General features: G+C 45.7%; 1 protein-coding gene and 1 pseudogene across 1 annotated transcript; both read left to right on the top strand.

Moving 5' to 3' along the window:
- The first annotated feature begins 4,625 nt into the window (after positions 1-4,625).
- On the top strand, positions 4,626-10,393 carry Mettl7a (methyltransferase like 7A). The gene is made up of 2 exons (XM_041642757.1): positions 4,626-5,238; positions 9,195-10,393. Exons 1-2 carry the CDS (start codon positions 4,741-4,743, stop codon positions 9,429-9,431), a joined length of 735 nt encoding a protein of 244 aa, XP_041498691.1. The 5' UTR covers positions 4,626-4,740; the 3' UTR covers positions 9,432-10,393.
- On the top strand, positions 9,836-16,582 carry LOC121441408 (annotated as a pseudogene).
- Positions 16,583-21,045: the final 4,463 nt, after the last annotated feature.

The following is a 21,045-nucleotide window of genomic DNA, read 5'->3' as shown; positions in this document are numbered from 1 at the left end:
ATGTCTCACAGACTCTTTCATGAGTCATGAACCCCAAAAGACCGTCTCACCTTTAGGCAAGTTCAGCAGTCCTCTCTCTGCGGGTTCTCTGTGTCCATTTTATGCAACAGTCCAGGCAAGAGCAGTTTCTTGCCCAAATGGCCATCCAACTCCATAAGGATCCTCTTCGATGCCCATCTTCCTCTCGAAGTAGATTGGTGCCACCAGGAACAGATATGTCTCATTGTCATGAAAAGTCCTAAGTTATTAAAATATTTTAAATGCCATATTCTGTAGCCTTTGAGAGATATGAAGAATGCCTATCTGAAATATATCTCTATATATCTAGAAAATCTAAGTAACATGACTACAAACTTTACTATCATCGATGATTATCCATTAGCAACCTATATTTCCTATTATACATTACATTTTAAAAGAACTACACAATCACAATACCTTAATCAATATCAGAAATACATATACATATAACAAAATTGACCTTAAAATCCACACCAATTCAAATTATTCATACCTATATCATTTCCCCCTTTAAATGTAAAAGAACATTTATAAACAATATTTTGGGAACATGGGCGCAGTTTTTTCTCTCCAAACTGCTTCCTGCTGAATGGGGGCGTCGTTAATGAGGTCTTTCATGGTATAACCTGTGTGCTAGTTTCATCTCAGTTGGCAGTTGAGCGAAGTAAATTTTTGAGGGTGTTACAGCAACCTTTCAGGAGGGCGTGGTCTATCATACCATATCAGGATAGATGCAATCCACAGGGTCTGGTCCTCTGTGAAAACAAAAGAAGACCCTTTCCAAAGCATCATATCCTTAGACCCAAATTTTGAAATTGTAATACCCTTATATCCATTTTGGTTTAGCTTGGCAGCCCATGTAATGAAATGTCTCTCTGTACTTAGCTCCTTCACAGTCAAAAATTTTAAAGAAAACACAATGTACATAATCCAGACTCTCTGTGAATTTTCCATTTTTACGTGGCTTATTTTTCATTTCTCTTAATCTATAACTATCTGTATTCTGTCTCTTTAAAGACTTTACCCTTTTTTTTTAACCATTAATTTTATTCTCTATATTCTTTATCTTCTCTCTCTCAAGCCTACGTACATTCATCCAACAGTGTGGTCTTTTGTGTCTGAATCTGTTTTATTGTGAATCTGTAACATTTTTTTTTTTTACTATCCAGGAGCATTTCTTAAAATGTTAAACACTTCTTAAAAACTTAAGTTGCACCATGTACAGGTAATACGGTACTGCCTGTTTCCTGCCCAGTCGAAACCTTAACTGCGCTATTTTTATGGTAATTATGGTAGTTCCTGCCTGAGACCAGCACAGTTCATCATGTCGGAGCCTAGCCGCTCCTGCCTCAGAGCCATTTGGTGCCCCTGAGCCACATACAGTTCCAGGCACACAGCAGTCCACATTGCCATCAACCAAGCCGTAGCACATTATTCCAAATGCTCCATTTAAAACCTCTGTCTCCCGCAGGATCCAGACAGAGATCGCAATGGCGGCACAGCCCAGAAAACCGGCATTTTAAAACAGCCAGTTTTTTCCTGCTGCTGAGTCAGGACAATTTCTTTGCGGCACGCAACCCACAAACAGCAAAAAGCTGTCTTAAATTCTCTCTCTCTCCTTTTTAAGCCCTCTCAGGTTTTACGCGGAGTTCATTAGCACGTTGGGTGCCACTCTGTTGAAATAAGAGCAGTGGGCTGTGTCCCGCCACCCGGCTAGCTTTACCCGAAATAATTACACGGAAACTGTATTCTTTTAAACACTGCCTGACCCATTAGTTTCAGTTTCTTATTGGCTAGCTTTTACATATTGATCTAACCCATTTCTATTAATCTGTGTAGCCCAAGAGCTGGCTTACCAGGAATGATCTTAACCTGCGTCTGTCTGGAGTGGGAGAATCATGGCAACTCCCTGACTCAGCTTCTTTCTCCCAGCATTCCAGTTCTGTTTACTCCGCCTACCTAAGGGTTGGCCTATCAAATGGGTCTAGGCAGTTTCTTTATTAATAAGAAATCACTCCCACATCACAAACCCACCAGAAACCACTCTCCTGCCATCAGGAACTCCTGAGGGTCTTGTGCCCGGAGCAGCTGAAAACACAGGGAAACAAGTTGTTTTGCTCAGAGCAGTTGCTAGCATAACTAGTTGTTTACAGGAAGTTCAGGGTCTGGGTCCGCATCCCCCAACAAATGTGCACACACACAAACATACACACGCAATGGTAGAAAAGGGCTCTCCCACTGTGTTTCCTTGACTGGCATGAAGCTCACTGTGTAGAACAGACTGGCCATCCCCCTGCCTCTGCCTCTGCTGGGATTAAAGGCAGCACCACCAGGTCCAGCCTGATAATAGCTTAATTTTCCATAGTTCCAAACTGGAAACAATCCAGTCATATGCCAACAAGTGATGAGATAAACAGATGTAGGGTGTGACTGGAAAGCAAGAAAATGGCCCTGAATCCATCGCCCGCTTTCAGAAACAAAAACAAAAATGGGGCTGGAGAGATGATGGCTCAGTGGTTAAGAGCACCGGCTGCTTTTCCATAGGTCTTGAGTTCAGTTACCAACAACCACATGGCTCACAACTATCTATAGTTTTTTTAAAAAGTGCAAAAAAAGTGTGCCTGGCCAGCTCATAAAAGCACTAGCAGTACACCCAGTGACCAGGTAAATGGGTGCTGTACACCCACAATTCCAGCACTCCTACAGTGGCCCGGAAGCAATGACAGAATTACTAGAAGCCAGTAGGCCCTGGCCTGGGGTGCTCAGCACAGCTGTAGAGACGAGGGGCCCTCCCTCGGCAAGGTGGAGGGGAATCCGCTGTTGACACTTGTCCTTCTACATGGGTGACTGACAAGTGCACACACGTGAACACGCAATTAAAATAAAAATCTGGGCAGTGGGGGTGGCACATGCCTTTAATCCCAGCACTTTTGGGGGACGGGGAGCAGAGGCAGGAGGATCTCTGAATTCCGGGCCAGTCTGGTCTATAGAGTAAATTCCAAGACAGAAAGAGCTACACAGAGAAACCCTGTCTTGAAAAACCAAATAAATAAATAAATAAATAAATAAAATTTTTAAAATGAAAAAAAAAACTGCATATGCTCTAGCACACACATGTGCTCACACACACTCATGGATTGGTTGTTAGGATACTTTTGTTTGATTCTTTTTTGTTTTTGAGACAGGCCTCTCTATTCTACAGTTGGGATGGGGGAGTTTCCTGTGTCACTGTGTAAGTCAGCCTGGTCTCACAGACTTCACACACCTCTGCTTGCCTTTGCTTCCTCAGTGCTGGGATTAAGGTGTGTGCCATCAGGTCCTGCTGTTGTAATTGCATAAGTGTAGGGTATATAAGTGTGAGTGGACTTTAAATCATCCCTACACACCCCTTCCAGGGTTAGGATCAGTGATCCGGTAGTTGCCTGTCATGCGTGAGGCCCTGGGCTCAGTCCTTTGTACCATCCACCTCCACCATCAAATAAAAGGAAGATCCAAAAGAGAACACGGCTCCGCCGGTCCCCCGCACTCTTGTGGTTGTTCCCTCCTCTGATGCCGACACTGCCCTGCCAGTTGTCAGAGGCTAGAGCTGTCTCACTCCATTTCACCTGGAAACCGGTGGAATGACTTCTTGATCAGACTTGCAGAGCTGCGTGAATATATTAGAGTCTCAATTCTTCCAGCTGTGCCTATGATTCTATTGCCATTCACACATCAAAAGCTCCGTGCTTCACTTAGAATCGCTTTGATAGTTCACTTAGTTCCATGAAGACCTGTTCGAGCACTCAGAAGAAACAGAAGCAAATGATTTAATAAATAATCCAAGAAGTCCGTGCAGCATGGCCTTTGTGACAGAGGTCTGTGATCTCAAAACTTGAGAGGTCAAAGCAGGATCAAGAATTCAAGGCCAGCTTGGTCTAAGGAGTGAGACCCTGCCTTTGGCAAAAAAACCCAGAACACTCCCATCAAGACAGATTCTTGCAGCTATAAACTGGGGGACTTATAGATGTGACTGTCCTGAGCACTAGTTTACCCCATAGGCTGTTACACAATAGCCAAGTGTAATGAAGGTGAAGAATGACGACTGCACTTTAAACCATAGGCGGGTCAAACAGTGACTTAGCAGAAATCCCTCGGATTAATTATTAACCTATGAAAGCCTCTGTTGAGAAAGGAACTTGGGAAACTGTTGACTGAGGCTAGGCGGAGAGCCCTTTCACTTCTTTATTTAAAAGAAAAAGAAAAAAAAAAGGACCTGGGTGGGGTGCCCTGGGGAGAGGAGAAAGGAGGGGACTAAATTATGAGAGAGGGGTCTCAGTCAAACATCCCGTGGGGGCTCTAATCCACGCGGGGACTCTCCTCAGGACGGACTTGCCGACTGGCTGGGTGGGTGAGGTGAAAGGGCCTTGCTTATAACAAACCGCAGCAGAACCTTGCCGCTGCCTCCAGACCCAAACAAGGCCAGGCAGGACCAGATCGCAGTTCTGGCTGCAACTCTCCTGAGGAACCACGAGGGACAGCCCTGGGCCGCTGCGCACGCAGCTGTGCCAACTTCGGCCTCATCTCCTGGGTGGGGTGGGGAGGGAATCTTGGGTTTTGTTTTTCTGCTCAGCGGCGCCACCTCCTTCCTGGTTGGCTCTGGAACGCGGCCCGGAGCCTGCGCCCTGCTCCTCCTCCAGAGGACTGCTCCGGGCTGTGGCCCTTTCTCCTCCAGTCGCCGCGATGTCGCTCGCCATCCTGGTCCTCCGGCTGGTTGTCGGCATCCTGGCGTTTCCCATGTATCTGCTGAACCTTTTAGGCATGTGGAACTGGATATGCAAAAAGTGGTTTCCCTACTTTCTGTCGCGGTTCACGGTGACGTACAACGAGCAGATGGCGAGCAAAAAGAAGGAGCTTTTCAGCAACCTGCAGGAGTTCGCGGGCCCCTCGGGGAAGCTGTCGCTGCTGGAGGTGGGCTGCGGCACCGGGGCCAACTTTAAGTTCTATCCCCCCGGGTGCAGGGTGACCTGTGTCGACCCTAATCCTAGCTTCGAGAAGTTCCTGTTCAAGAGCGTCTCAGAGAACCGGCAGCTGCAGTTCGAGAGCTTCGTGGTGGCGGCCGGGGAGAACATGAGCCAGGTAGCTGATGGCTCCATGGACGTGGTGGTCTGCACCCTCGTGCTGTGCTCGGTGAAGAACCAGGAGAAGATTCTGCGCGAGGTGTGCCGAGTGCTGAGGCCGGTGAGTGATAGATGAGTACTAACCCTGACCCTAACCCCAAGGGTGGTCCTGTCAATTTCAGGTGTATTCTAATCTAAAAGGTACACTTTAAAAAAAAAATCAGGGAAGGATTTTTTTTTTTTAAAGAGTGGCGGAGAACGGCAAAGGTAAGTACTGACAAATCAAAATTTAAAAAGTTCTAAATAGCTGCAGAGGCAAGGGCCTGCAGGACAGCTCAAATGTCGGACTTGCTAACAGCAGCTCCCAGAACAGCTGAAGGGTTCATGCCCCCCACCCCCGAGTTAAAAAACATTACAAGTGCCAACACTGAGGAGGCAGAGGCAGGCTGATGTCTATGAGTTTGAGGCCAGCCAAGGCTACACACTGAAACCCGGTCTCAAAAAACAAACCAAACAACAATTGGCAAGCCACTAAGGACAACGGGTTTCTTAAAACTGGTCAGAGTTAAAAACAAAACAAAACAAAACAAACAAGATGAGCAACTGGGCAAGATCAGGAACACAAATTAAAGTAGTCATTGTATGAGAAAAACCTAGAGGCCGTTTTTAACCGTGACACTGTCTGAGGCATAGTCTAGGTACTGGGGTGGATCTGGGAAGGGGCCCTCATACAGCAACTTTATCTACTAGAAATTTATCTACAGCTACTCATGTGCGAAACCTTGTCCATCACAAGGATAGTCATTAACGGAGCATTGGCATTAGTGGAAACGGGAGAAAACCTGTCTGCGGATGGAGATTGTCACATAGTCAGGAACACACATAAACCTGGCAAAAGTCAGTGTCTGGGAGGCTGAGGGCTCAGCATAGTCTCTCTGGCACAAGGACAGGTGCGCAGCGATCAAACTAGCAGGTAGCCACACCTGACACACACCAGACATGGCCTCGGTTGTCTTCCTTAGCGTCTGTGGTTGCTTAATCGAGCCCAGATCATCATGACAGCCTCAGTTTACCCTGACCATAACCCTCTGAGGCAGGTTCTTATGCTGATCCTTTCAGAAAAGAGGTTTAAGGAGTACACCCACGTTATATAGCAATGCTTGTGAATCCAGGTCTCGTTCTCACTGAATTGTGCTAGGCTGGCCTGAAACTCTGTAAGTAGACCAGGCTGGCCTGAAACTCTGTAAGTAGACCAGGCTGGCCTGAAACTCTAAGTAGACCAGGCTGGCCTGAAACTCTGTAGTTAGACCAGGCTAGCCTGAAACTCTGTAAGTAGACCAGGCTGGCTGTGAACTCACAGAGCTCTGCCTCCCACGTACTGGATTAAAGACATGCACCACTACACCCTGCCCAGGTCCAGCTCTTCAGTGAGAATATCACTGTCATCTTCTGGATTTCGGCATTTCTGCCCCTTTGCTGTCCCTCAGCTGAAGCTCTCCCTCAGCTCTCCTTCCACATATATACCCTCCCCAACAGTCTCACGTGTCCCGAGTGTTTTCAGCTACATGCCTGCTCAGATTTCCGAATCTCAACACCCGTGCAGAGTTTGCTCCACCCCGCCCCGCCCTGCCCTGCTAAGCTCCAGGACAATCATTCACAGACACAGCAAAGCCCATCTCTGCTTTGCCTTCCTGTCTCCTGCCCTAGCCTGAGGAAATGACATATTTGGTTTTTCGTTTTTACTAGGAAATTCGGTTTTCTTTTCTTTTTTTTTTTTTGATTTTTTCGAGACAGGGTTTCTCCGTAGCTTTTGGTTCCTGTCCTAAAACTAGCTCTTGTAGACCAGGCTGGCCTCGAACTCACAGAGATGGAAATTCGGTTTTCTATTCTTAAACATATGCTTTTTTTTCTTGTCTGTATAATTTGGGATAACTACATCTCTAAACTGAAATCTATCTGGAACTCTGCCTTTGGGTGTCCAGGACCAGAGTAGCTTAACAAAGGCCAGCAAAAGGGAGATGTGTTTCTTTCCCCTCTTGGAAACGCACAGGACTGCTTAGGTAGCATGTCCATGCCCTACGTGGGCTGCAGGGCTGCTTAGGTAGCATGTCCATGCCCTACGTGGGCTGCAGGTGAAAAATCAAAGTACAGTTTCTCCCCTAAAGGCAATATCACTTACTATCCCTGGCTGAGTAAAACCGAAGGATGGAATGCCACCCTGGCTGTCATTTGCATTATGAATGAAATAACACAGTCTAGTCTACACAGCACCTGTAAGTAGGTTCCTGCTCTCCTTCGACAGCTCCTGTGTTTCCAGCACTTACAGTCAGTGCCTTGGAACACTTTGCTAATGAATTGAAAGATTTTTTGTTTTGTTTTTAAGTAGAAGTCAGATGTGGTGGAACACACCTGCAATGCCAGCTTGAGGCAGGAGGACTGGGAGTTCAAGACCAGCTAGTGCCAGGATGAGTTTGCTGTGTAGTGAGCTCGAGACCAACCTGGGTGAAGTGAGACTGTTTCGAAAGTTAAGGAACAACAACAACAAAAAGACAGAAAGGGGGAGGCGGCCAGTAAGAGAGCGCAGCCGGCAAAGGCACTGCGGTCAAGTCTGCTGCCCTGAGGTCCACGTGGTGGGAGCAGAGAACACGTGTGCACACACTTACACACGCACTTGTGCTTTTACACTCAGACTAATAATGTAATAAAAATTTTAAACAAAAAGAGGGACTCGGTGTTAATGCATTCATGAAGCATTTGTGTAGCAAACATGAGAGAGAGTCAGAACCCTGAGCACCAAAGCACAACAGTAAAAAGCAAGATTGTGAAGGAGCAGCGACAGATATAAAAATAAGAGAACCCTGGCAAGTTTCCTTGCGTAGACTCTCCTTTTGAGAAAGCTGCCTGAGTTTAACGGCTGTTGTTGTCCACACACGTGTGTGTGTGCACATTCACGCGCCCACACACCAATTCTAGAATAGGGGAGTCAGAAACCGGCAGCTCTCTGAGGCCAAGTCAAGGTGGTGAAATCCAGCCAGTGAGATGCTGGGTCAAAAGTGGGGACTGCCCCTGAGAAGCCATATACCGGAAGTTGTCCTCTGACCTCCACACAAAGCCCTACACATGGGCACTCACACATGAACACTCAGGTAAAAATACACTTATCTTTAGGGTTCTTAGTAGGTAGAAAAATCTTTTTACTAGAAAGCTTGTGTACTTGGGTTCCTTTTAAGTCTGCCTGTTGATATCCATCCTTGCTTGCTCATGGAAACAACTGCTTTTTTCTCTTAAGGAGCCGTCACTCTATTACAGTGCGATTATATTAGCTAGATGCCTGACTCACACCTACAGCCCCAGCCCCAGGGCCTGCAGAGGCAGGAGGATCAAGGTTGGCCAGTACAAAGGGTCTTTAGGTGCTGCAGGAGGAGGCGCCTCCTGTGTGCAGTGCCAGGCTTAGAGGGAGAGGGGGGGAAGCAGGCAGGGCTCTCTTTGTAGCCGTGGAAACACTAAGGCACACCCTTCATGGGCATGCTAGCTCCAGGGTAAAGGTGAGTGAATTTTCCCAAAGGGCAATTTGAAAACTACCAAGGTGTTTTAAAAGGCACCCACCACGGACTCAGCCCCCACTTGTAAACAATGTAGCTGTTTGGAAATTACAAGTGCTCTCAAGATTGGTAGACATTAATGCTGGTTATAGTGAAAAACTGGGAAAAACCTAACAGATAAGAAGTAAAATAAAGATTATAAACAACGTGTGGTCCAGATGTAATGTTGGGAAAAATTGCCTGTTCCAGGCCTGAAGATGTGGTCCCACTGTGATCATCCCGCCTCAGCCTCTCTTGTGTGGAGACTCCAGGCATGGACTATCTTGCCCAGATAGTGCTGTATAAAATGTGACCGAAATTCAAACTACATTACCCATTACCTAACTCCATTATAATTTACCGGTGAATTCTCAAAGTTGGCCTCAGGCACTGAAATTTTATGCTTCACGCATCTTTTAAAGCTGTTTTCCCAGAACCAGTATCTTTAAAATGTGTGTGTGTGTGTGTGTGTGTGTGTGTGTGTGTTCTTTCTTAGGGAGGCGCTTTCTACTTCATGGAGCACGTGGCAGATGAGCGGTCCACCTGGAATTACTTCTGGCAGCAGGTTCTGGATCCTACCTGGTTCCTTCTGTTTGACGGATGTAACCTAACGAGAGAGAGCTGGAAGACTCTGGAGCAGGCCAGCTTCTCGAAGCTCAAGCTGCAGCACATCCAGGCTCCGCTGTCCTGGGTTTTGGTGCGACCCCACATCTACGGGTACGCTGTAAAATAGTGGGAGGGGCACAAGGCCGAATTCCTGCCAGAGCTCAAGGCTTCAGTTTAGATGCAAACTTCCACCTGGGGGAGGCGAAGTCCACTTCATTCTGTTTAACCCTTTCTACATTCTCTCTCAAAACCAAATCAAAGTGGCTTTGAACCTCCTTCAAAGCGACCAATGGTCTCTAAGCCTTTGATAATAAGGCAACCAATAGCTGGCAAACCGAACAAATCAACTCCAGCTAACTGAAAATCCACGTCTGACTAACAGAAAATGAAATCTGAACCCACTTGCTGCTCTGGTGTCTCTGCTCCGGCTTTCGCTGCCCTGTGTGCTCAGGCCAGCAGCTTTCTGTCTTTTGGTTCAGTGTTTCACCAAATCCTGCTGCACCACACGGTTTGTATGCGTGCACCGCACCGATGCTCCGGCGTCACCGCAGGACTGCACCCGGCCACTGGCATTCTGGGGTCAATTATCCGGCACATGCTTTGTTGAACATAAGAGACTCTAGGCAGCGAAAGGGCGGCCCCTGCATTGGGGAAAATGGGCACACCGTGCGGGGGACTCTAAGTGCAACCCGTAAATGTAGTGGGCAGGGCCTGGGGGATTCTTCTGACCAAATTCCCCTGGCACTGAACTGGGCGAGGTGGTGCACGCCTTTAATCCCAGCACCTAAGAGGCAGATTTCAGTAGATCTCTGATCTCTGGGCCAGCCTGGTCTACAGAGTGAGTTCTAGAACAGCCAGAGAGACACAAGAAAATCTTGGGGGAGGCGGTGGAGGAAAAAGCCCACTGGTCCTGGAAGGAAAGCACGGATATCATTGTGTATGCACTAAGAACGAGTCTGGGTGGGCCACTCGAGGGTCTCAGCTACAGTTTGTATGTATGTAAACAAATATATTTTCTGAGATGCAGAAGTCCTATTTTGAACATCAAATCAATAAATTCATATTCCTTTAAGAAATGGAAATAGTCTATCCTTGGCTGGCTTGTCTTCATTTGTGTCTTAGCGTCTGAGAAGGAAACATCACCTTAGACAGGGAAGGCATTTGAACGCACAGATGTGTTTTTCTGCATCCAGGTATGATGCACAACATACAAGGGATGGGCCTTGATGCTGGGGCCAGATCAGCCCAGAGGTGACTGAGGGGCGAGGGGGAGGCATCTTGGCAGGAGCATAGGCAGCTTTTTCACATTGTATCACAGTCAGGAACCTGAGAGTGGAGAGAACTAGGACCAGACCGTAAAAATTCAAGTGATTCATTTTCTTCAGCAAGACAACTAAAGGTTTCACAGTCTTCCAAAGCAGCCCACTGACTGGGGACCAAGTGCTCAGGCCCAAAAGCCTGTGGGGACATTTAGCATTCAAATGACCACACACAGCTAGCCTTCAGCCATTTTGGTGTGGGCATGTGGTTGCTTGTTTTTGGTTGTGGTGTTGTAGTAGGGACTGAACCAAGGGCTGTGGGCATGCTAGACAAGGCTATACCATTGAACCAGGTCCCTGTCCTAGAATAAGAATTGTGTGTTGGGGGTTTTAATACAGGGTCTCACTATGGATCATTGGCCAGCCTCAGACTCAAGGATCCACCTGCCTCTGCTGCCTGAGTGCCAATCAAAGCCACGTGCCTCCACAGCCACTCTGAATGAGTTTTGAAAAGCTTCAGTGCAGGGATCCCGTTTGTGAAAGCAGAGCGTGAAGAAAGGCAGCTCATGGTTCCACCTCTGTTGTCAGGACCTGGATAGCTCCCTCTTCAGTTCTGGGAGGTTTGCAAGGGCACACGTATACATCAGCGCATTGGAAGGTGTGGCAGGGTTTCCAGGGCTGTGAAGAGACGTGGTGACCATGGCAACTCTTAGAAGGAAAACATTTAATGGAGGGTGGTTTGCTTAGTTTCAGAGGTTCAGTCCATTATCATCATGACAGGGATCATGGCAGCGTGCAGCAGACATGGTGCTGGAGAAGGAGCTGAGAGTCCTATATCTTGCAGGCAACAGGAAGTCAACTGATATACTGGGCAGTATCCTAAGCATAGCAAACCTCAAAGCCTCAAAGTGGCACACTTCTTCCAACAAGGCCATACCCACTTCAACAAAGTCACACCTAATAGTGTCACTCCTTATTAGAGTATGAGGGGCAATTACATTTAAACTACCACATTCCCCTTGAAGTCCACACCCCACAGTGACCCGCTTCCTCCAACAAGGCCATACCCATTCCAATAAAGCCACACCTAATAGTGCCACCCCCTATGAGATTATGGGGGCCAATTATATTCAAACTACCACAGAAGGTAACAGCCCAGTGCAGAGGACTAGCTAAGTCCTTGTCTGAATGGCATGGCCAACAGCCCCACTCCTGTTATAGAAGCTAGGGCTAGAGAAATTAACACAGAAGTTTATTACAGCTGCCACCCATGACAGAGGTGGTTCCAGAAGCCCTCAGACTGCACAATCCTGTCTGCATATTACAGATTGTCTCCTTCATCAAAGAAAACACATTTAAAGCCACTATGAACAGGGCTGGAGAGATGGGTCAGCAGTTAAGAGCACTGGCTGCTCTAACAGAGGACCTGCATTTAGGTCCCAGAACTCATATGGGGTGACTCACAACCACATAGAACTCAGGCTGCAAGTCTCTGATGCTTCCATGCTTCCGCTCCGCCACAGTCCCGTGGCTAACATGTGCCCACAGCCATGCCTGATGCATTACACGGATGCTAGAAGTGAAAACTTGGCTCCCCACTCTTGCACACTGAGCCATCTCTAGCCCTGGTCAACATATATGTAGGCTCCTTCCATTTCAAATAAAGCCTGAATTATACTTTTCTATGTCACTTCAGTTTAATTCTGCACCTCCTCTGGGATGGTAGGATGATGAAGGTAGAATTTTCAACCCCTATTATAGGTGTAAGTAAGGAAGTCACAATAGACTGGAATAAAGGATAAATATTTATTTTGGAACACTCACACAATAAAGGTAGAGAGCAGGTGTGATCTTCTACCCTAGGGATACAGGAAGCTGTGGTCAAATCTCCAACTACCACACGAGAGAGTGAGCATGCTTCCTGTCTGGGCTTATCAGTCCATATGTAGTACCTCAGGCAACACCCTAATGGGCCAGCACCCCAAAACATATTAGTGGAATGAATTCCCCAAACACCTCCCCCTTTTGTCTAAATAAGAGGGCTCTAAACCTAATACAAAACTATATCCAATAAGAACAAAGATCAAGTATTATTCAGGAAAAAGAAAAGGCAAAAATATACACAAAAATAGAGCTACAACCATCATAAACATCAGGCAAGAAACACATGCTAAATGTCCAATCTAAGGTAATTAGCAAATAACAGATTTCAATAGTTGTCCTATCCTGGAGTCTTGTACCTAAAATGCCTTAGCTATGTTATGAGAGGATATTAGCCATGACTGTCTAGTTTTCAACCCCATCAAAGACTTGAAGAGGAAAATAATGTTACCTGAGTAAGCAATCAAATTCCAAAAGGCACAGAAAAAAATGATAGAAACAACTGGCTGGCTACCTGGGCAGTCATCCAAAGTCTCATTTGCAGTGTTGGGGCAACCAGCTTTCACTGAGGCCTAGAGTATCAGACAGACCATTTTTAAAAGCAGCAAGATTTGAAAGACTGTCCTACCCTGTCTTGGCAAAGTTCAGCAGTCGCTTTTGCTTGTATTGGTGTAGGAGGGTCTTCTGTCTAGGTGTTACTTTCATTAGTTAAATAAAGAGACTGCCTTGGCCTAGTTGGTAGGGTGAACTCAGGTAGGCGGGGAAGACAGAACAGAATTCTGGGAGGAAGAAGGCAGTGTGGCAAATGCCATGGCTCTCCTCTCCGAGATGGATGCTGGTTAGACTCATGCTGGTAAGCCACAGTCAAGTGGCGATACACATTAATGGAGATGGGTTAAACTAATATGTGAGAGTTAGCCAATAAGAGATTAGAACTAATGGGCTAGGCAGTGTTTAAATGAACAGTTTCTGTGTAATTATTTCAGGTATAAGCTAGCCATGTGGCTGGGAGCTAAGTGGGAAGTGGCCCACCACTTCTTTTACAACATTGTATCCTGTTTTTTTCCAGTTTGAACAGTGCACATATTGTCAGCAGTTGAGACAAGAGCAGTTCTTTGCCCAAAGGCCAGTTTTGCAAATAAGTGGCATAGAAAACAAGCTCCAAGTGGAGTGTCTTTGGTGTTCAACATTCTCAAGAATAAATCTGTGCTGCCAGGAGCAACCATGTCTCATTAACACAATCCTGAGTTATTTAAGTGCCATGTTCTACAGGTCTTTGAAGTGTTTGAAGATTACCTGTCTATGCAGAGTACATCTCTACACATCAAGACCCTAACAGTACTAGTATAACAAACATGGGTGACTATTAACCTGTAAAGCTGAAAGACTAAAGCTTCATATAACAGTCTTTAAGCAGATGTGAGCAAAAGGCCAATGACCTCAAAATTGTATCAATATAAAAATATCTTTATCAGATGTAGAAATGTATAGTGCAATATGATAAAAATATCCTAAATCACACCAATATGCAAAAATATCTTAAGCACACACCCTTGCTATTTCTTGTGGTGCTGGTGTTGAACCCAGGCCTAGTGAATGAGGCCAACACTTTTGATTGAGCTATACTCCTGGCTTATTTCTTACTTAACTGAGTAAGAATACTGAGTACTTACTGTGTGTTCTACTCTTGAATAAGCTGTGGACCTCTAAGCTACCTCTAAGACAATACACAGATGCCAGAGAATGCTATTCCATCTCCTCAGAGGTAGGAACACACAGTATAACAAAATAACTTTACAATATGTACACAAATGTAAATATAAATAACATACAATATTACAAATATAATTTAATTTATTACAAGTGTAAATAATTTATATAATATACAAATTGTCTGAGACAGGAATACAAAGATAATTTTACATATGTATCAATATACAAAGAATCTATACCAATGTAAATTGTCTATAATGAATAATTCACAAGTAGATACATTAATCTACCTATTATCCCATACCACCCATTCCCCCTTTTTCCCCCAAAAAGATTCCTGAGCCTAAACTTTATATTCTACCCCAACCCTATACAACTTATAACCCCTTACAGATGGAAAGTAAGTGGGGCCACTGGCAGTAGAACCAGGATCTAACCCTAATGCATGAACTGACGTTGTGGATATCATTTTCTATGGAGGAATACCTTGCTCAGCCTGGGCACTGTGAGAGACAGGGGGAAAACATTGATCCTGCCTCAAAAAGGTGATGGGACAGATTTGACTTCCCATGGGAGACCTTACCATCTCTGAAGAGCAGATGTGAGGTGGGTGGCAGGTGGGGAGATCAGGAGGAGAGAAGGGAAGGTGAACTGGAATGGATGGATGGATAGATAGATAGATAGATAGATAGATAGATAGATAGACAGACAGACAGACAAGAAAGCAAGCAGGCTGAACAAGGTATAGGGAGCAAGTCATTAGCAACACTCTTCCATGGTTCCTGACTCTTGGTTCCTGCCCTGCTTAAATTCCTGTCCTGACCTCCTCCAGTGAAAAACTAGAATCTGGAAGAGATGACCGTATCACCTTTTGTCAGTCAGAAAGATTGACGCACTGAAATGATTAGAAACAACACTGCTCAAGGGAAGTCATCTCAGAGGAAAACAGACAAGGTAAGTGAATGGACAAGGCCTTCAGCTTCATATATAAGATTGTAGATTGTGTGAATGTTAACCACAACCACTTGCCCTTAGCTCAAAATGCCATGAACTCATAGCCTAGTTAAAGATTTATATAGAAACTAATGTCAATCCATGTCTAGCATAACCAACTGCAGACTCACACCGGGGACATATGTCTGATGCAAATCTGTTCTCATGTATCTGATATGATTCTAGGAATAATCTGTACCACATGAAAAAAAACACATGCTATTAAGCATCTTTTCTGTATAAAGGATGAGTCTCATGCCTAATAAAGATATATTCAGATGCAATTCCTTTGAGTCTTGTGTCTGGCATTCGGCGACTCCTTACTCACCTATCCCTGAGACCCTGTCCTGTTGGTCCCAGTGCTCCAGCTGAGCTGGTCCGTAGCAACACAATCTGGCCCCAAACAAACTTCTGAAAAGAAAATTGGACTGCAGTTTCTCTTACATCAACCACCTAAGAATTGCTCTGTAAGAAGCAACACTTCCTCCTCGCCTCTACCATCTTCCAGGAAGCCGCGAAAAGCAGCAACCATGCATCTCCTTCCACATTGGCCAGGCTGGTGTCCAGATCAGCAATGCCTGCTGGGAATTCTAGAACATGGCATTCAGCCCGGCAGTCAGTACCAAGTGATAAGACCATTGGGGGAAGAGATGACTCCTTCAATACCATCTTCAGGTAGACACCTTCTCTGCAGGCACTCTTCCTTGAAGCTTGTGAGAGACCATGCAGACTCCACAGGTGGCTTGACGTGGTGTTGCTTGAAGAAGAGTCCTACTATCAATTCGTTTTGGTACTGACATTTTCTGGAGCGACACCGCATGTATGTTATCAAGGTGTCTCCCTTCCAGTGGCATCCTGTCATCTATGAAGTGTTCGTAGACCTGGAACCCACAGTTATTGATGAAGTTCGCACTGGTTCCTACCGCCAGCTCTTCCACCCTGAGCAGCTCATCACAGGCAAGGAAGATGCTGCAATAACTATGCCCGTGGCCACTACACCATTGGCAAGGAATTGCCTTGCCTTGGACAGCATTTGCAAATGGGCTGACCAGTGCACAGGTCTTCAGGGCTTCTTGGTCTTCCACAGCTTTGGCGGGGGAACTGGCTCTGGGTTCACCTCCCTGCTGATGGAGAGACTCTCTGTTGATTACGGAAAGAATCCAAGCTGGAGTTCTCCATCTACCCAGTCCCCCAGGTTTCCACTGCTGTGGTTGAGCCCTACAACTCCATCCTCACCACCCACACCACCCTGGAGCACTCTGATTGTGCCTTCATGGTGGACAACGAGGCCATCTATGACATCTGTCGTAGGAACCTCGACATTGAGCGCCCCACCTACACCAACCTTAACCGCTTCATTAGCCAGATTGTGTCCTCCATCATTGCTTCCCTCAGATTTGATGGAGCCCTGAATGTTGACCTGACATGTTGATAAAGTAATATTTTCAGATACCTTGAAAGCAGGTCCAGCACAGCGGAAGATACTTCATGTCCTGGAGAACAAGATTCAGGTGCCACCACGTGGAGACCAGACAGCAAGATCAGGGCAGACATCTCCTTTGGTGATGTCCTCATTGTCTTGTCTCTTCCGGACCCTGGAGATGTCTGTATCTTCTCTCCTCAGAGCCCTGGAGACATCCTCATGGTCCTCTCTCTTCAGAGTCCTGGTGTGACCTCATTGTCCCCTCTCCTCAGAGTCCTGGAGACGTCCTCGTCGTCCCCTCTCCTCAGAACACCAGGAAAGTTTTTAACTTAAAAAAAATTTCAAACATTTTTTCTTCATGTCATTAATTCTGACACATTCTTAAATTGTTGGAAAATTTGAAAATATGCTTCAGCGCTCACTTCTATTTTGTCTATTTATATTGTATTTACCTAATGTTTTAATGTTCAGTGCTCCTCAGCACATCTGTGGAGACCCTGTCAGAACTGCAGGCTATGCAAAATATTAACATGAAGCCAATATTAAAAAAGAACGAAAGAGCCGGGCGGTGATGGCGCACGCCTTTAATCCCAGCACTCGGGAGGCAGAGGCAGGCGGATCTCTGTGAGTTCGAGACCAGCCTGGTCTACAAGAGTTCCAGGACAGGCTCCAAAACCACAGAGAAACCCTGTCTCAAAAAAAAAAAAAAACCCAAAAAAAACAATATTAAAAAAGAACGAAAGAATGAAAGAACTCGGGAGGGAAGTGGGAGGAGAGGACGAAGTGGGAATTTTGATTGATATTATTTATAAAGTAATAAAAAATGAAAAAAAAAGAATGATGCCAGGAGGTGGTGGCACACGCCTTTAATCCCAGCACTCAGGAGGCAGAGGCAGGCGGATCTCTGTGAGTTCGAGGTCAGCCTCGTCTGTAAGAGCTAGTTCCAGGACAGGCTCCAAAGCTACAGAGAAACCCTGTCTCAAAAAAAAAAAAGAAAGAAAGAAAGAAAGAAAGAGAACAAAAAGACCAAGGAAAGGCCAGGTGGGTGGTTGGTGCACACATTTAATCCCAGTGCTTGGGAAGCAGATCTCTGTATTTGAGGCCAGCCGAGTCTACATTAAGTTTTCCTTTCTCGAAAGAAAAACAAAAACAAAACAATGAAGTAATGATACGTTTCATACATGCTGAGGTCTTGTTTGAGACAGGGTCTTACTATGTAGTACAGGCTGGCCTGAAACTCTTGATCTTCTTGTTGTAACCATCTGGGTGTGAGATCCCTGGTCTGCCTCATCCTTCCCAGCACTCACGCACATGCACACACCCCTTATTATTTCTTGTGGTGATGGTGTTGAACCCTAAGCCTAGTGAATGAGCCAAACACTCTTGATTGAGCTATACTCCTGGCTTATTTCTTACTTAACTGAGTAAGAATACTGAGTACCTACTGTGTGCTCTACTCTTGAATAAGCTATGGACCTCTAAGCCATCTCTAAGACAACACACAGATGCCAGAGAATGCTACCCCATCACCCCAGGGGTGAGCAAGGATTCTTTAGCCGAATTCCAGAGAACAGGGGCATGTGCAGCATGGGCCACAGTTGAACGAAAAAAGAAACTCTTGCTTAAGAAAGTGAAGGTAAACTAGGCAAGGAGTCCGAGTGGGCAAAGGTACTTGCTGCCGAGCCCAACAAGAGTCGGTCCCCTTCGCCCATAGTGGAAGGAAAGAGCCAACTCCCAGAAATTGTCCTCTGACCTCTACACAACAGATGCATGCCCACACATAGGGAACTAAGAAAGCGAGGTCATCTCGGTATAGTGGCACCACCTGTAATCCCGGCACTCAGGGGCAGAAGCAATACCGTCAGCCAGGGCTACATAGTGAGGCTCAAAACAAAACAGTGGAGCTGGGCAAGGTGCCAGAGCCTGAAGGGTGGGCAGTTTTGGATTCACAGCCCTGCAAACATTCAAATGTCTGATATTTATTCCCAGGTTCTCGAATGTTCTGTGTCCTCCGAGTTAAAAGGGGGAACAAATATTGCATAACTGTTCCTTTTGTATTCTTGGCCCCAGATCCAGCCCTTCCTCATAGTGTGGCTTTGAAAAGCACAGTACTTAACTGAAATTAAACTCCTGTTTGTCAGTTTGAGCAACGGACAGCACAGTGTGTCGTGGACGCTAATATCAACAGCAAGAGAGGCCTATTCACTTCCGCTCAGCCCTTAAAACCCTGCTCAGGCTGCACTGAAGAATCATAGGAATTCCCTAATGAACTGTGGAGCACTCTTTCCACCCTGTGCCAGAGAACAGGCAGAGGTCGTGGTGACCAAGAGCCAAGACTGAGGCAGGTCACTGCACCCATTCCTCAATCAGTTTAAAAATAACAACAGTGACTAAGCAAAATAGTATTTTTCTTCTAAAGGAAAATATTTGAGAACCTGGAGAATTATACTGGGATGTGCATATAAACTCCAAAGATTACTAGTCAAAAATGTAGCATTCCTAGAAGCAAAGTAAACAACAAAACAACCCAGTTAGGTGGCACAGTCCTGAGATGGTAGAATTCGGGAGGCCGAGGAGCGACGGCGAGTCTGAGGCCAGTTCAGGCTGCAGCAGACATTTAAAGCTAGGCTGGATGGGGAGCAAGACTCTGCCTAAAAACAAACAAAAGCCCCACAAGTCTGTAAGGCTGCACCTTCCCAGTCCTCAAGCATGCGGCACTGCTGTCTGTCCCCTCTGTGGACAGACCCCTTCATCCCATGCCTCTAACAGTCAACAATAGAGATTTCCATCTTAAGGTGCCTTCAGGCCAGGCTTGGGAGCGTGCTTATAACCACAGCAGTGCTCGAGAAGCAGAGGCAGAAGAATGGCCGCTTTGAAGCTTGTCTGGGATACATACATATCAATACTCTTTTCTTCCTGAGAACTGAAAAGCCCTTTTCTGTATACCACACAGCGACTTCAACAGTTTCATGATTTCCCTGACCTGAAGGCAGACATAAATATCTGTCCCACTCTGTCCCTTTAGATACCTGGATACTATCTTACAGGTCAAGGAAAAAACCTGCCCACATGGCCACCCAGACCAGGTTCCCTACATCGTTACCTGGGAAAGCTAGATAGATAGATTTTTATACTGTGGTGCCTGAAAATGTAAAACTACTGGGGATGCTTATCGAAAACCTAGTTCTTCTTGGGACTAAAATTATACTTCCAAAGCAAAGCTCCATGTGGAGCACAGGAACCTGTGACATCTCCCACACTTGTCTCCCAGGGGCAAGCAGCAGGACTGTCTCCATGGGTGTCAGGAAGGACTTGGGGCATGCGATGGTATTTCCCAAACAGGATACAGCAGCAAGATTTAGGTGCCACCTTCACAATTATGCTAAGGTAGAGAACCAAGTACTATCTGACCAGAGCCTGCTGCTGCCGGCTGGACTAAGCTACTCTCCCTGCTTCTCTGCTGGCACCTCCCACCACCAGCCAAGAACTATTCAACCTTGTGCAGGGAGCCTTTTTCTTGCTAAATAGTACTGACCCCAGCTTGACACAATCTTGCTGGCTATGCCTGTCAGCAGGATCTCCCTATTATGAGAAAATAGCCTCATCTGGCAGTTTCAACACTCATACGTCCTGTAGATGGGGGCAACAGAAAAAGTTAACCTTAACAAAAGTATGTTTGGGGACTCCAACCCCTCAATATCGGTACCTGTGTAACCTAACTCTCCCAAATCCCAAGAGGACAGGAAACTGGTACCTGGTGCCCTCTATTGATCTATGATGAGCCTACAACATTGGTTTAACCCCTGTATCTCTGATGATACTGCTAATTTCTGTGTACTGATCCAATTAGTCCCCCAAATTTACTAATATCCCAGGATTGGGATATTAGGCCAAATAAGAGGAGGAAATGTAGAACTTTAAGAAAAATCTGAAGCCATTTCTGACGACTCTCTGTACTTCCCCTCCTCCCCTGGGAACCAAGGACATAACAGCTATGCATGCACATACTGAGATGTTGGGAACTTTCCATCCCTGAATAGGGGCAAGATAGCCCTTAGGTGTTGACTCAGTTACTGATGTTATGACTTAGTCCCTGGGAAGAGGCAAAGTGACCCTCAGAAGTTTTCCTTTACCTCATCTGATCTGACATCCACTCTCCAGATAATTATTGGTAATAGCCTTTTTGAATAAGCCAATCATAATAGTTAAAGAACAACCCCCTGCCATACGGAGCAGTAACTGCCAGACAGGTTTGCAAAAAGGAACTAGCCTCAAAAAAACTACGGCTTCAAGACAGTAAAAGGAAGGTAAATATGCTTCTTTTCCATTTTAAAATTTTGCTTCTTGGTAAAAAATCTTTAGTTGTAGGCATATAAATTTTTACCCAAGGTAGGTTAATTTCAATACTATGGTTCTATGGGAAAGTTTTAAAATCAAAGATTGTAATACATTCAGAGAATTTTAAAAATTGT

This window comes from Microtus oregoni, unplaced genomic scaffold, assembly GCF_018167655.1.
Source record: "Microtus oregoni isolate MIOR12 unplaced genomic scaffold, Mior012 000077F_ref0000221, whole genome shotgun sequence".
NCBI classification, from domain to species: Eukaryota; Metazoa; Chordata; class Mammalia; order Rodentia; family Cricetidae; genus Microtus; species Microtus oregoni.
The sequence above is the reverse complement of the archived record's forward strand: the minus strand, read 5'-3'. Positions and strand labels throughout refer to the sequence as shown.